The 17,389-nt window shown below is 33.9% G+C and overlaps 2 protein-coding genes across 2 annotated transcripts; one reads left to right on the top strand and one right to left on the bottom strand.

The window, feature by feature from the left end:
- Positions 1–560: 560 nt before the first annotated feature.
- Positions 561–7,575, top strand: LOC111389596 (pyrophosphate--fructose 6-phosphate 1-phosphotransferase subunit beta-like). The gene is made up of 15 exons (XM_023014523.1): positions 561–846; positions 1,469–1,630; positions 1,723–1,844; positions 2,207–2,260; positions 2,346–2,452; positions 2,859–2,964; positions 3,648–3,711; positions 4,734–4,822; positions 5,913–6,044; positions 6,218–6,388; positions 6,480–6,595; positions 6,785–6,896; positions 7,071–7,155; positions 7,349–7,437; positions 7,531–7,575. Exons 1-15 carry the CDS (start codon positions 681–683, stop codon positions 7,573–7,575), a joined length of 1,620 nt encoding a protein of 539 aa, XP_022870291.1. The 5' UTR covers positions 561–680.
- A 71-nt stretch (positions 7,576–7,646) lies between these two features.
- Positions 7,647–13,105, bottom strand: LOC111389597 (homeobox protein pnx-like). Its single transcript, XM_023014524.1, has 6 exons — positions 12,946–13,105; positions 11,793–11,821; positions 11,579–11,670; positions 11,193–11,265; positions 7,752–7,991; positions 7,647–7,667 (listed from the first exon to the last, which is right to left on the bottom strand). Exons 1-6 carry the CDS (start codon positions 13,103–13,105, stop codon positions 7,647–7,649), a joined length of 615 nt encoding a protein of 204 aa, XP_022870292.1.
- Positions 13,106–17,389: the final 4,284 nt, after the last annotated feature.

Raw genomic sequence — 17,389 nt, forward strand, 5'->3', positions numbered from 1 at the left:
TGAAATATAATGTGTTCACGATATTTTTTCTTTATTTAACTTAATCATTTAAAGTATTTTCAGATTCATGTTGCTGCTACTGTTACTTATGGACTAAGTTGATGGCGGGAAAAAGGGGTGAAGTGGGTGAGGATAATTTTACCCTTATTTATGGAAAGAAAAAGGTATTTTTGTATTTAATTAATGGAAAAACTGAAGGAATATGGACGGAAGGACGTCCGGCGCAAAATGAGGGCAAAAATGCCAAAAAATGAAAGGTAGGGACATTTTCCACAATAGACTTGAAAGGTATGGACGTTTTGTGCCAATTACCCTTTAATTAACGAAAAAACTGACGGAATATGGACGGAAGGACGTCCAGCGCAAAGAAAGGTTGAAATGAGGGCAAAAATGCCAAAAAATAAAAGATAGGGACGTTTTCCACAATAGACTTGAAAAGTAGGGACGTTTTGTGCCAATTAGCTTTAGGTAAAATATAACCTTCATTAAACCTAAATCTAACACACAATTACCAAAACACCCTTCGTTCGCAACTACTTCTCTTTAGGCGAAGCTTCCAAAGGGTCCCTTTATCCTTTCTCCCCCAACTACTACTCAGTTATAAACAAAGGCTCTGTCCCGAAAGATCTGACGTTGGTCTCTCCGAAGTCTTATTGTTGGTACAAAAACCAAAAATTCAGATGGCTGCTGCTTTGGTTGCTAACGGCGAAATCGCCACCGTCAAGTCCTCCGTCTACAGTGAAGTACAGAACAGTCGCCTCGATCACCCTCTCCCTCTTCCCTCTGTCCTCAGAAGCGCCTTCAAAGTCGTCGATGGACCACGTAGCTCCGCTGCCGGCAATCCTGGTATGTATTTACCCATTTGCATACACATATACCCCCACTCTCAATGTTTAAGTACTTTGCTCCGTGATGTAATGTATGTAACATACAAATAGGAAGTTGATCTGCTGATGAACGCATTCTGTGATCTCGTAAATGCACGCGACTACTTTTGGTTCTGAACTGAGGGATTAAGTTGTTAACATTTTGTGTGTGTGTGTGTTAATTTATTGAGATTTGCCGGTCTGAGAATGTACTTCGTGATCTCTGGAACTGTTAATGTTATTCTTTTGCTAGATGATGGAAATTGGTTGAGGTCTAAGAAAGTAGAGTATTGAATGAAATTGAATATGAAATTTTGTTTCATTTAGTTTAGCTTGTAGATCTGGATAATCGTAGCCTCTATAAACGTGAAAATGGACTTTTTATTTTGGTTCTTGGCTAATAATTGGAAGAATAGAGTAAATTTCAGTTATGAGATTGCTGATTGATGCATGGTCAAAGTTTCATTTTGGTGGGTTAACGTACATCTTTTGATTGAACTTGGATATTTAATATCCAGCACCATCTTGGTGCAAACATTTTCATTCTCCGGCCTCTCCAACAGTGCTCTAAACTGAATTTGATGATTGTTGGTTGAATCCAGATGAGATTGCCAAATTGTTTCCATCCATGTTTGGACAACCACCAGCAATGTTAGTACCAGGTGCTTCAAGTGATACCCCATCAGTTCAAGGGTTGAAGATCGGAGTGGTGTTGTCTGGAGGGCAAGCTCCAGGAGGACACAATGTCATTTCTGGAATTTTTGGTTAGGATCTTCTAGTTTTCACTGTCTGTGCTTGCGCACTGAAATGTTTTCTTTCTGAATTGAATGGTCTAATTTTTATTTATGGGTTACAGATTACTTGCAGGAGCGCTGCAAAGGGACGATATTGTATGGGTTCAGAGGTGGACCAGCTGGGATCATGAAATGCAAATATGCGATTTTGACCCCAGAGTATATTTATCCTTACAGAAATCAGGTATTTTCTTCTTTATGTACATGATATTCTTATTATTATGCTGATTCATTTAAATGCAAAGAAATTATTTGAAACCCTAATGCATTCTATTCTCTATGCAGCATTCCAATCGTTTTGCTTTTGTTTTATTCTTTTTTGCCTTTTGGCTGGACTTGGTTAACTTCATCTGGGATGAAATTGCTTTGTTCATGTTGAATTATTAAAGATTAGAGTTCAATTGCCATTTTTTGTATCAGTTTAAATTACGTTTGACTTTCCATTTAATCATCTCACATATTTGACTATGATTGTGTGCTAATTTGGCGAAAGCCTAGATTATTTAATTTAAGTAGCATCTATCTTAATCAAAGTATTTCTATCAGGGTGGATTTGACATGATTTGCAGTGGAAGGGACAAAATTGAAACTCCAGAGCAGGTATGTTTACTTCTACTTGCGAAAGTTGTATATGGATAAGTCCTCCCCCCCTTGAGACTGGGAGACTTAAAAAAATTCATTTCAGTTTAAACAAGCTGAAGAAACAGCACTAAAGCTTGACTTAGATGGGCTTGTTGTAATTGGTGGAGATGACTCAAACACAAATGCTTGCCTTCTAGCAGAAAACTTTAGGTAAGTATTCTATTTCATATAAAAATTTCTCATCACCTCTGGTTTTATTTTTATTTTTTTTCCAATTTGCACTTATGAATCTATGTCTTTATAATGGCATACCATTAAGGGGTTGTTTGAGCCCCCTCTTTCTCTTTATTTTTATTTTTATTTTTTTTCAAAAAATGCATTTTGAAATAATGTTATGATGGAGAATGTATGGTTAAAAAAAAAAAAGGGTTTTGCGTTTACATATAATATTATTTTATTGAAAATTGTGTGGCTGAATTGATGTCAAATAACTATTGAAGAATTTATTTTGATAAAAAAATGGGGCTCAAACAAGGGCTAATTGGCTATGTATATTGATTTTCTAGCTTATAGATTGTTGCGTTGACTTTAAGCTTTTATTTTTGTGATATTTCAGGAGTAAAAATCTGAAAACTAGGGTCATTGGATGTCCGAAGACCATCGACGGTGACTTGAAATGCAAAGAGGTTCCCACAAGTTTTGGGTTCGATACCGCATGCAAGGTGATTTTAACATTCAAGAATTGGTATAGGAACAAGGGAGTACAACTCAAGTGGAAAAATGTGAAAGAAATACTGAAATTTAGATAAATTTATCTACATCCGATAATAATGCTAATGTCTTCCAGGTTGCATTGGCATTTTACTCCACAAACACCTTTTGGCCATTGTCCCACAGTTCTTCCACAATATGCCAATGGAGCTGTTTCACAACCAATAATCAACGCTGTTGGCATGATATTAATCATCACTAGCATTCAACTCTAAAGATTGCAATCACGAAGTAGGTAGTTGTGATGTTTCCTTGAATGAAAACCTCCTCAGCGGCAATTCATACTTCCTATTAATATGGAGCTGTGAAATCAAACTGGCAGCTCCTATTTTTCCTGCTTGATGGTAACAGTATCTTTTCCACATATAAAGATACTTGGTCAAATTCCTAAAGTGTGTTCTGCCTTCTCGTCTCACACTCGGTCAAGATTTTAAATAACATTAATTTCCAAGCAAATTTTTTTGTCAAAATTCTTTCTCTTCTGTTCTCATGATTCCATTTTAAGAATAATGCCTCTTGAGGAATAGTTAAATGTACCATTCAACTTCACATGCAGTTTGTCAAGAATCTTGTTATTTTTTACCATTTGAAAGCAGTTTGTGATAAATTGGCAGTTTCTATTCAACTTGTCCAGATATATGCTGAAATGATTGGAAATGTCATGGTAGATGCCCGTTCAACTGGAAAATACTACCATTGTAAGTGCACTACTTCTTGTTATATACATAGGAAAGAACCAAGTTTTCCTTCGTCTATTTTCCATGTGAGAATTTTTTCTGTGCACATGCCACCTGCAGCTGTATGTTTAACACTTCACTTTAATATTAAAGGAGCTTAATGGAATTCAAAAATATATTCTCTTTATATTTGAGATTCAAAGATAGTAAGGTGTTATGATTCTTTTTGCATTCCAGGGCTTTGTTCTTGTTTGTCTGTCTCTATCACAGTTAAGACCATAGCTGTTCCTATTCTTTTCAGAAAAAGAATACCGAAATTGAATGCCATCATTCCTTTCTTAAAATGTTCCTAACCATATCCAGTTTGCTAAGATAAGCATTTCTTCTCATTGTTCTTACTCAAATACTATTGATGGCATCCCCGCTTCTGTACTTATATGCAGTAAAAACACATGGCCTGACTCTTAGCTTTTTTGACATATGTCAAGAGACAATTAAATTGTTAAAAAAGGGGGGGAAGGGTAAAACTCTTCTGAACTCCTTCATCAATAATCAGGCCAAGTCAAGATGAAGGCAATTCGGGACTGTGGTGTATTACTTGAAATTTTCTAATAACTAGTGGTTTCACATCTGTAGGAACCATTTTTACCATCAGCTTTCTTAAACTGGATACATACCTCCATTAGGATCTGAATTCTTGTGGATATTTAAAAAATATTGATGGAATTATTTAGACAAATTTTATCTTGTCGTGTGATTTCTTTTGCTGTTCTTGATTGTTTATCTAATTCTTACTGATCTTACGTCATCATTCCATCTATATTTGAAAACTCACTGAATGACTCACTCTTTATTTATAATTTGATTCATTTGCTATTTATCAGATAAATGAGTCCACCTATTCTCCCTTAGCTAGACAATATTTTCTTTTCGATCAATACTCATTTGTCTCTACTCTTTTGTACTATTATTTTTTTATGCGACAAATACAACGTTAATGTGTATAGAAGTGTAAAGGCATTAACATGTGTAAATATTTCCAGTTGTTCGACTTATGGGGCGTGCTGCTTCACACATTACCTTAGAATGTGCTTTGCAAACTCATCCAAACATCACTCTTATTGGAGAAGAGGTAGCTTTCTTGATTTGTCATTCCTCTTCCCATATACCTAGTTTAATAGTGCAGCTTCCCATCGAAAAATAAGTGTATTAGCAGATTGTTTGAGCTTTAAGTTCCGTCTTTTCTACTTGTATTTGACATATTGTTTAATTCGCGAAAAGGAAGGAAAAGGAACTAGAAGCGATGCTTGAGGAACAATTGNTCTTTTCTACTTGTATTTGACATATTGTTTAATTCGCGAAAAGGAAGGAAAAGGAACTAGAAGCGATGCTTGAGGAACAATTGCGAACTAACATGTAGGTCAACAGAGATTGTTATTAAGAGACAAATGAAGATTTACAACCTAAAGATTATGACGTACTTGATAGCTAAAAACTGAAGGCAAAAGTCGTCTAATTAGTTAGAAAGGCAATTCCAGCATCTTTGTAGCTCAGTCAAAGATATCTAGAAGAAATCTTCTAAGGCTTGGTCCACTAATATGCTAAGAAGAATGGAGAGACAAAAGCATTCTTAGGAATCTAAGGAACGTTAACTTGCATTGAATTAATATGCTAGGATATGAAGGCAGTGTGCAATTTCATATTGTTTCAGTGTGGATGGAACACAAGCTTGTGTGTTTGTTTAAGGTATATACAAACAGACAAGACGAACATCAATGGGTGAATAATTTATGTTTTTTACCCACCTTCTTACATGCCGGCTGGAGTCCAGGCCTAGCATGTGCAATCACCTGAGAGTGGGAACTATACTTGATGCCAAGACCTTTGCCTTCTAGTTTTCATGTTGAATTGGGTGAACGTTGTGTAGATATGTTTATTTTAACCTATTTTAAATTTATATTGATGAATACTTTTCACAAGGGGCAAGTGAACAATTCCCTTTCATCTTGTGAGCTTATGATTATTAGAATTGTGAAATAAATTCTAAAAGCATGAAATTGGCCTAGGTTTTGAAGCATATTGCCCACACTGAGAAATTAAAAAGATAATGAATAGAGGCATCTTAGGGTTAAAGTTTCGATTTTAAATAGATACTTGTACATTTTATGAAGAACTTCCTACGTTGAGGTTTTCATTCTTAAGTAGTTATAATCTTGCTGCAGGTTGCTGCAAATAAGCAGACTCTTAAAAGTGTTACAGACAACATTGCTGATGTGATATGCAAACGTGCAGAACTAGGTTATAATTATGGTGTGATACTCATCCCAGAAGGACTTATAGATTTCATTCCAGAGGTGAAATTATGTTTTGTGATTTTCTTTAGAAATACTTCTTTATTTCTCATAGTCCCCCTTGGCTCCTCCAAGCGTGGCCATAACACATATATTTCTCTGCAGAATTTATTTTGCCCCTCCTTTGATCTATTGTTTTCCGTGCTGTTTTGCTTATATTTATCTGTGATTTACAGGTCCAGCATCTAATTGCAGAACTGAATGAAATATTGGCCCATGAAACTGTTGATGAAGCTGGTCTTTGGAAAAAGAAACTTGATTCCAAGTCTCTTCAGCTTTTTGAACTTTTACCTCCAGCAATCCAGGATCAATTGATGCTTGAAAGGGATCCACATGGAAATGTCCAGGCATATGCTTTAACCTTTTAAATGTTTAAATTCATATTTCTGAATCTTGGTGTGTAGGTGGGTTATATGTTATTGTTTAATCCTCTTCCAGGTTGCCAAAATTGAGACAGAGAAAATGCTCATTCAAATGGTTGAAACTGAGTTGGAGCTAAGGAAGCAAGGGGGTGTATATAAAGGCCATTTCAAAGGACAGTCCCACTTTTTTGGGTAATTATTATTTGAATACAAGTTTTCTAATGATGTCATTTATTATCTCTCTATCTCTCTCTCTCTCTCTCTCTCTCTCTCACATACGAACACCTTTTCTGAGCCTTTCTGCTTGTACTATGATTATATTCGTGCCGAAAATTTGATGAGACTGAATATCTCCTTGTGATGTGATTTTCACCTTTACAGATATGAAGGAAGGTGTGGTTTACCATCTAATTTTGATGCCACGTATTGTTATGCTTTGGGTTATGCTGCTGGAGCATTGCTTGAAAGTGGAAAGACAGGATTGATATCATCGGTATGTGATTTTGCTCGTATACTTTCTCCCTATATGGCTCCATTTAGTTGTTTTAGCTTCATTCTGGACTGAATTTGAAATAGAACTTTCACCTCAGCTGCTAATATGGAAAAATCTTACAGCTCAATTTGGGATCAGGCTAACGTGTTCATATGACTTATTTTATCTATCCAGGTGGGAAACTTGGCTGCTCCAGTTGAAGAATGGACTGTTGGTGGAACAGCATTGACGTCTTTGATGGATGTTGAAAGGAGACATGGTATGCTGATTGTTCTCACGTCAAGTATCTTTACATTCACCTAGAAGCATTAATTCTTTTGCGAGTTATCCAACGAGTGGGTTGGGTTAATTGTAATTTGTAAGGGAACATTTTCATCCTGAATAGGTGTTGGCGTTGGATATTTCTTTTATCTAGTTTCGATAACTCATTTAAAGCATGTTCTGTTTTGCAGGGAAGTTCAAGCCTGTGATTAAGAAGGCAATGGTCGAGCTTGAAGGTGAGATTCTTTTTTTTAATTATGCACTCATTCGTGCATATTTGGTATTTTATATATATATATATATATATATATATATATATATATATATATATATATATATTTGTATGTATGTATGTACACGCGTGTGAGCACAGAGAGCAAAAGATGCCAAAGTCATTTTCAGAGTTGCTATCGAGTGACCTTGTAATAATGGTCAAGCTTGCGACAATTTTAAAACGATAATTATACGTATTTGAAATGACACGGCCAATTAAAAAATTTCTATGTGATTCTTCAATTCAGAAGAGCCACCCAATGTAACCCGGCAAAAAATAAAGAAAAAATCACAAAAGTTTCCATCAATATTTGATTTTACCTCAGCTTTCAGTTTCTCATTATCTTTGAGAATGGAGTCATAATTGGACGCTAGAGAATCATATGAGGACTTGAGTTGATCATAATCCCTTTCGAGCTGTTTGGTCTTCCATCGTGCACGGCGGTTCTGGAACCACACCGCCACCTGCCGCGGCTGCAGACCTAGCTTCTTAGCCAGCTGAGTTTTGCGATCTGGCTCCAGCTTGTTCTCCGTTTCAAAGCTTTTCTCGAGCAAGTGCACCTAAATCAACCCACCCCACCAATATTCAGTGAAATTATCAGAAGTTTGAGGTTGCATTCTCTTGATAAACTAACTGGTGTATTTGAATAATAAGATGCCTTTAGTTTTGTTTAGTCATTGGATCAGATTTTATCATCTTTATCGTTTAGTGCAAGTTGCAAGTTGGATACGCTGGACTAATTGTGTATATAATTGCAAGTTAGATCAATGAAGGAAAGATTAGCAGCCTGTTTCGGAGTGATTTTTTTGTCCAAAAAATTAATTTTTTGATTGTTATTTTATCATTCCAGCCTTCATATTTTACTTCTTATTTCATACGTGGACCCCACTTTTCTCCTAACGGTCAAAAAATCAATTTTCAAAATCCCTCCCAAATAGGCCCTAAAAATGTGCATGATAGATAATGATATAGCTTCCAGGCATAAATTCATGCTTCACTTGCTGGACATCATGTAGTATTGTTAATGAACCATAGAAAATTATGTCCTTTTCCGGTATGTATATATTTTTTCAAATTTATTTTTCTCAAATTCATTTTTAACATATTCTCTTAATAAAATAATTTTATACGTGTAAACATTAATTTTCCTATTTTTAACCACGTATTATTCAAAAAGCTAATTATTCTCAAAAAAATCTACCTCAAACATGTATTAAAGCATCAAATTTAGGGTTGTGAAATCCGAGGGCCACATAGTGCCATGCAATTAATGTTGTTTGTTTTTATAAATTATCAATTATTTTAGGGGAAAATTAAGAGAATAATATTGAAATTGTTATAAAATTAAAGGGAAGAGAGAAGATAAGAGAAGTAATAAATAGTTAAAACTCAATTGTATATTATTATGAACCAATGTCTTATATTTATAGGGTTCAAAATAAGAGTTACAATTGGAATAAAATAGATCTTTTAAACTATAGATAAGTTTTATCCATGTATCATGATAATACTAAATAATCATTAATAATTATCTCATTATTTTACAACCCTCTCCCTTTGATGATTATTTGTACAATAACTGCTTCGTTAAAATTTTGTTTGATAAAAATTCAGTGGGAAAAAAATCAAAAGAAGGAAAAAATGTACAATTATTTTGGAGTACTAAAAATAAATGCTGCCTCATTAAAATTTTGTTAGGAAAATTCAGTGGGACAAAATCTAAGCTAAGGAAAAAGAATATAGCTACCCCCACTGATGTTGATTACTGAAAATTATTGAGTCGACGCATTCCAATTTCATGAACTAATTTCTTGAATATAGATGTTGACCGTGCTTTTGTGAATAAATCGACCACATTGACACTTGGGCGAATTTGTTGGATATCGATATCGTCATTCTTTTGAAGCTCATGTGTATGAAAGAATTTTGGATAAATATGTTTCGTCCTATCACATTTGATATAGCCTTCTCTGAGTTGTGTAATATAAGCTCCATTGTCTTCATACAAAATTGTTGGACTATCCCTTGTTGAAATTAATCCGCATGATGCTTGGATATGATGGGTCATGTTTCTCAACCACACACATTCTCGGCCTGCTTCATGAATTGCAATAATTTCAGAATAATTTGAAGATATAACTATCAATGATTGCTTCACAGAACTCCATGATATAGTCGTTCCTCCACATGTAAACACGTAACCTGTTTGTGATTTAATTTTATGTGGGTAAGATAGATAATCTGCATCTGCATATCTCACTAAAACAGATCTCGACTTTTGAGAGTAAAATAATCTCAAATCAATAGTACCGTTTAGGTAACTAAAAATATGTTTAACACCATTCCAATGTCTTTGAGTTGGTGTAGAGCAAAATCTTGCAAGGAGATTTACAGAAAAAGATATGTCGAGTCGAGTGCAATTTGTAAGATAAGTTAATGCTCCAATTGCACTAAGATATGATACTTTAGGACCAAGAATTTTTTCTCCATTTTCGAGTGGACGAAATGGATTTTTTTTTCACATCGAGTGATCGAACAATCATAAGTGATGCCAATGGATGTGCATTATCTATGCAAAAACGTTTTAAAACTTTTTCTGTATATGTAGATTGGTGAACAAATTATCCATCTGCGAAATGTTCAATCTGCAATCCAAGACAAAGTTTGATTTTTCCCAAATCCTTCATTTCAAATTCATTTTTCAAATAATCAGTAGTTTTCTTGAGTTCTTCAGGAGTTCCAATTAAATTTAAATCACTAACATAAACTGCCACAATTGCAAATTCACTATTTGTTTTATTTATGAAAACATATGAGCAGACATCGTTATTTTTATATCCCTCATTCAACAAATATTCGCTAAGGCGATTATACCACATGCGTTCGGATTGTTTTAATCCATATAATGATCTTTGCAATTTAATTAAGAACATAGTTCTCGAGCATGTATCGTTTGTTCCTGTTATCTTAAGTCCTTCGGGGACTTTCATATATATATATGTATGTATATATATATGTGTATATATATATATGTGTGTGTGTGTGTGTGTGTGTGTGTGTGTGTGTGTGTGTGTGTGTGTCACTATCAAGTGAACCATACAAATATGAAGTTACTACATCCATAACCCATATATCAAGCTTTTGTGATACGGTCAAACTAATTAAGAATCTAAAAGTGATGGTGTCCATTGCAGGAGAATATGTTTCCTTGTAATCAATTTCTGGTCTTTGTGAGAAACCTTGAGCTACTAATCAGGCTTTGTACTTTGTGATTTCATTATTTTCATTTCTCTTTTGTACAAAAGACCTATTTGTATCCAACAGGATTACATTTTCAGGTGTTCGAACCACAGGTCCGAACACTTTTCGTTTCCCCAAATAGTTCAATTTCGCATGTATGACTTCTTTCCGTTTTGGCAAATCATTTCTATTTTGACATCTTTAACCGACTGTGGTTCATGATCCTCATTCTGTATAATATCAAAATCCACATTAAAGGCGAAAATATTGTCTATAACAACATTATTTCGTTCCCATAATTTATTAGATAACATATAATTTATTGAAATCTCATTATTTTAGAATACTTGTGGTTCTTCAGGAACCGTATTTTCAATATCCGATTGATCAATCTTTTCCAATGTAACTTCTTCCGAAATTTTTGGTTGGTTTTTCTTATGTACTTTTCTTTTTCGAGGTATAGAGTCTTTTGAATCAGATGGTTGATCACGCTTCTAGCGTATTTGAGATTCATTTGTTACAATAGATTGTCCTACATAAACATCAATCTTTGCTGGAATATTTTTTACTGGAGCATATGACTTTGTCACTTTTCTTGTGTTAACAAATACATTAGGTAATTGATTTGCAACTCTTTGCAAATGAATGATTTTTTCAACCTCTTGCTCATATTGATTGCTGCAGGGATCAAAATGAGATAGAGTTGTTTCATTCCAAGAAATTTTACCTTGTTTTTCAGGATATAGTTTTTCCCTTCCTAAAGTTGAGAAAGTCATTTCATTAAAATGACAATCTACAAAACGTGCAGTAAATAAATCACGTGTTAAAGGTTCAAGAAACCTAATAATTGATGGTGAATCAAAACCCACATAAATTTCAAGTTTTCGTTGGGGACCCATTTTAGTACATTGTAGGGGGGAGGGAAGGGGGTGAAATAGGAACTTGGACAGCACAATCAAAGACCCGTAGGTAAGAAATATCAGGTTCACAACCAAATGCCTGTTGCAAAGGTGAATATTGATAATAGACAGTTGGTCTAATACAAACCAATGATGCAGCATGTAGTATGACATGATCCCAAACAGAAGCTGGGATTTTTGTTTTCATAAGTAATGTCTAACAATAAGTTGTAGACGCTTAATAACCGACTCTGTGAAATCATTTTGTGTATAGACATGACAACTGAATGTTCAATTACAATCCCGATTGACATATAATAATCGTCGAAGCTTGTGAACTAAATTCACTAGCATTGTCAAGGCGAATAGTTTTAATTGAGTAATCGGGAAATTGTGCTCTTAATTTTATAATTTGAGCAAGTAGTCCAGCAAATACTACATTCCTAGTGGAAAGTAGGCAAACATGTGACCATCTAGTGGAAGAATCAACTAATATCATAAAATAACGAAATGGTCCACTTGGTGGGTGTATTGGCGCACATATATTTCCATGAATTCTTTCCAAGAAAGTTGGAGATTCAATATTGACATTTGTAGTTGAAGGTCTAATGACTAATTTGTATTGCGAACAAGCTACACATGGATAATCATTAGGTAAAACAATCTTCTGAATCTTTAAAGGATGTCCATGTGAGTTGTTTATTATTCGACGCATCATTATAACTCCTGGATGTTCAAGTCGTAACATTATTTAATTCGTAACATTATTTAATTCAACCATTTTTATAAATATAGAATACATGCCATATGGGAGTGCATGAAGTTTTTCTTTTATCTGTTTCTGACCAGATACAAAAGAAGTTATATAAAGATATTCGATATTATTTTCTTATGTCGTCTCAATATGATATCCATTGCAACAGATATATTTAAAACTAAGCAAATTTCTTCTGAATTTGCTAGAATAAAGTGCATCGTTAATATATAATTTTGTATTATTTGGTAAAATAATACAAGCTCTTTCGGAGCCTTCAACGATATTCGATGTATCTGATATTGTATTGACATTATTCTTTTTTAATGTTAAGTCCAAAAAAATATTTTTTGTCTTGAAGAATAGTATGTGTAGTTGCACTATCAATCAAGCAGGTGTCTTGACAATCTATCATGAATCTATCAATATAACAAAATAGATATATTTTTTAAAAAACTTGAATTTAAATTCAATATATAAGCATAATTAATACTGTGAAATTAACGATAGATAATAAAGTTCAAAATTTTTGTGAAAAGTAAAAACAGATTTTAAATTAAATTTCTAAAATAAAGGGAAATACTAGAAAAAAAAACTAATCTATATTTTTCATCACACCACCCCCAATCAAATGGTCAATATTTCTATTTGGATCAGCAAAGAAATCAGATACATCCAAATGAGTCACATCAATTGGACTATCATAGTCAGCAAAATTTGTCTCCACTTTTACCTTTCCCTTAAATGATTTTTGGTAGAGATCCACAAGGTGTTTTGCCATACAATAGCTACGTGTTCAATGCTCTTTCATTCCACATCTAAAACAACTTTCTTCATGTACCTTCTTAGGTGTGCTACTTTCATTTACTTTGTACATTTTGAAATAGTTGCACTGTTGTTGATAACTTTGTTGATTATTTCGTCAATGGTTTACTCTGCGTGTATGTCCAAATCCACATTTATGTTCACGTCCTTGTCTTGATATTGCATTTGCTTCAGGCAATACAGTACCATTTGCTTCAGGTAATGGTACAGAACCAGTTGGACGAACACATGATGTTTTATCAGCAGTTCATTATTCTGTTCAGTAACAAGCAGACAAGATATAAGTTTTGAGTACTTCTTGAAACCACGCTCGCGATATTGCTGCTGCAGGAACACATTCGAGGCGTGAAAGGTGGAAAAAATTTTCTTCAACATATCTTCGTTCGTGATTTTTTCTCCACACAATGTCAATTTTGAATATATTCTGAACAATTCAGAATTGTGCTCGCTAATAGTTTTGAAGTCTTGCAAATGAAGGTGCATCCACTCATAATGGGTTTTGGGAAGGATTATAGTCCTTTGATGATCAAATATTTCAGTTAATCTTTTCCAAAGAACCTGTGGATTTTTCTCAATAAGATATTCAATTTTCAGTCTATCATGAAGATGATGACGAAGGAAGATGAGAGTTTTTGCACGATCCTGCGGGGGTTCTTTATTTCCTTCTTTTATTATCTCTCCCAAACCTTTTTGAGACAAGATGGATATCAGCATCAAGTACCCATGATAAATAGTTTTTGCTAGAGATGTCAAGTGCAGCAAACTCAAGTTTTGTGATGTTTGCCATTTGATTAACTACATAATAAAGTAACAGAAAATATAATTAGTTTCGAAAAATATGATTAAACATCATATAATAATTAATCAAGTAGTCAATATCAATATGACATAAGTTACGTGTTTTCCTTCAAAGATAAATGCTAAAATAATATGTTCTTCGAAACATATGCTACTTCAGGAGCACGTATTTTATTATTATTTTTTCAAGATCAATATTTCAATATTTTTCTGGAATATTGAAAAATATAATTTATGCTCTTCAGGAGTGAATAATATTTTTCGAGAATATTAATTATAATGTCGTGCTACTTCGGGAGCAACAACAAATTATTTATAATAAATAAATAAAGTGCTAAATTCATAAATTATACTAGTATTAAAAGAATAGAACGTGATAATTAATTGAATGACAAATACTGCTTCAACAGATACAGTTACACGTGTAATAATATAAAATCATTACACAATTTTTATTTTATTTTATTGAAATATGTGTTGTTGGATATTAATTCCCGTCTTGCACATAAATTGAGAAAATACATGAATAATTCTTGAAAAAAAATTGATGGAATAACATAGATCAAATGAATTCATACACTGATATGACATTAATAAAAAAAAATGATTGAAGTGAAAAGTAATCATTACCTTTGCATGCTAAACTTTGGCTAAAATAAGTTAACAAAAGAATTACATTTAAACAATTACAAACAATTGAGGCAGGTCACGTAATAATGGGTGGCAGAATATGTTATTTTTGCTTTAACCATAGACCATTGTGTCTATGCAATAATGGGCGGCAGAGTCAAGGGACAAATTTAGACAGGTTACGTAATCACTTCTACAGAAATAATATGATTCCAATGTAAAATTCACGTGTTATCAAATTAATTTTGATACATGTGATAAATAATTATGATTAAAAAATTACTACCTTCTTCAAACTTTGAAAAATTAAGTTATCGTGCTGATAACGTGTTATAAAATTAAAGGGAAGAGAGAAGATAATAGAAGAAATAAAGAGTTAAAACTCAATTGTATATTATTATGAACTAATGTCCTATATTTATAGGGTTCAAAATAAGAGTTATAATTGGAATAAAATAGATCTTCTAAACTATAGATACGACTTATCCATGTATCATGATAATACTAAGTAATCATCAATAATTATCTCATTATTTTACAACAGAAATAAATTATAAATTTTAGCTTGTGTTGTTCATTTTCCAAGAAATTATTGGATAAAATTATAAGTTATTGAAATTATTAGGTGATAAAAAATGATTGATGGATAAGTGAGTAATAATATAAATTTTATGAATATGTGATTAAAATTAATGTTTAGCCGAAATTATAATTTTTTTCAAATACACATTAAGATAACAAATTTAGAAACCAAATATAAGGTTAAATAGCTCGTTCAATTGCATGATAAAACCAACACAAGATCCCAACACTGTAAACGTTACATACTCCAATTGAAGATTATTTCTAAGATTCCTAAGATGCAATGAAAAGACACATAATGGAGATATGATTGGCCAAGAATTTTAAAAATATGACACGGCCTCTTACTATCAATAACCCAAATGACTATTCACTTTGCAACTCTACGTCCCTAGTTTATGCCTATGATTCGATCATGTTTATAAACATTCAAATCGTTTGTATCCATAGATGTCAAGTGACCCAAAAATACAACCCGTCACTCATTATATATAAATGCTTCCCAAACATACTTTTTGTATATAATCTACCCATCCCCCACCCCACCCCCTCTTGTCGTCCCCCCTTCTGTATCAAGTCTAACTTCAAAAGCGAATCAAGTGACTATTGAATCAGACAAGATACCAAACTTGGCAATCGGTGTGTACCAATAAATCCAATATGCTCCAATTATTGCCTATGGACATATATGCTAAATTGAGGAAGTGGAAAATTCTAGATCACAATAATATTTCATATATGATGTCATTATTTCAATGATTTAAACCTGGAAAATACTTTCCTCGTGTAAATTACATAACATCGAAATTGTCTGTTTTTATTGCATCTTCAAGTTTTGGTCCAAAGTAAATCATAAAGGGACAAGTTTTCGTCCATAATATGTGTTGACATGCTAAAAGTGCAGCCAAATTCAAATAACCCAAAGAATGAAGCTCAACTGGACAATTCAAGATAAATACCCAAATAGGGTTATTAATGAATGCAGTGGAAACCCACAAACGCGGTAACATCATCGCCCAAACTTACAAGACGCTCAGGATCTGAGCGAATGAAGTGCCTTGCAGTCGCCCAGAGTTATGACCCTGTTCTCGTCCAAACTTTCGAATCGCTCAGGATCTTAGCAAACATGAGATGTTATGGTTGTCCAAAAGTGCAATTATCAAAGCAGTTATTGGGTAATCTTATCACGTTTCACGATTTAAGGATGTTCAGTTGAGGACGGTTGAACGACAAAGAGTAATGGCAGCAGTTAGAGACGGCAGTTCCACGATAAGTTGGCCACCATGAAGAAAGTGGGCAGTTATAAAGCAATTAAGCGGTTGATCACAAAGAGAGCATCAAAGGAATATAAAAAGAAGAAAAGACATAGAGCAAAAGACCCCGAATCAAACACTCTCAAACAGAGAATATGTAATTTCAATTTCTTAGTTTAGACTTTAAACATTTCTTTTCAGTACTCGTGTGCTTGCGTCCCTTGGAGGCATTTCTGTTTAAATTCCAATTGTAAAGTCATTGCCAATAAAACACCTCTTTTTGGGACTTTGTCTCAAGAGGTTTGTCCCTTACACAATTGTCTGACTCCTTTTTAATTGTTAGCGACTACCTGCGCGAAACAATTTGGCACGCCCGGTGGGACATTGGTGTTTGGTGTTGAAGATAGAAAAGGTGAAACAATATGCTTCAGAAATCCGATAAGGAAACGGCAAGCCAGGGAGGAGTCCAATCTGTGATCAAGCGATATGAGGAGCAGCATAGCTCTCCACGAACAGATGGACAGGATCAGAGCAATCACAGTCGCTACGAACCAATGACAGAGTTGAGTCCTCGAACCATGCGTGCATTACTTGGAGAACTCACACAAGATGTCGTTGAACAGGTAAATCTACGAAGTATTCATAATATAGAAAGATTTACCCAGAATGGGAATGCACATTATGATAACATGGCCAAATAACTGAATACTTTGAACGAAATAATGAATAAGTTGGTATGCCAAATTTGTCAGCCAGTTGTGTCTCTTACAAACCACTTTCAAACTAGGACAATTGTGGGACATAATCCCCCAGTCCTAAGTTTGAATCAAGGGGTAGAACCACCTTTTGATCCCTCTACTTCAAACCAGAGAGGTGGTGCAATACCAAATCAGAATAGTGGCATTGGTACGTCTAACTTGGGGGGTAATCCAAATATAAGAGATAATGTCCTAAATACTGGGAAGAATACCCCACGT

This window comes from Olea europaea, unplaced genomic scaffold (assembly GCF_002742605.1).
Source record: "Olea europaea var. sylvestris unplaced genomic scaffold, O_europaea_v1 scaffold601, whole genome shotgun sequence".
NCBI lineage: Eukaryota > Viridiplantae > Streptophyta > Magnoliopsida > Lamiales > Oleaceae > Olea > Olea europaea.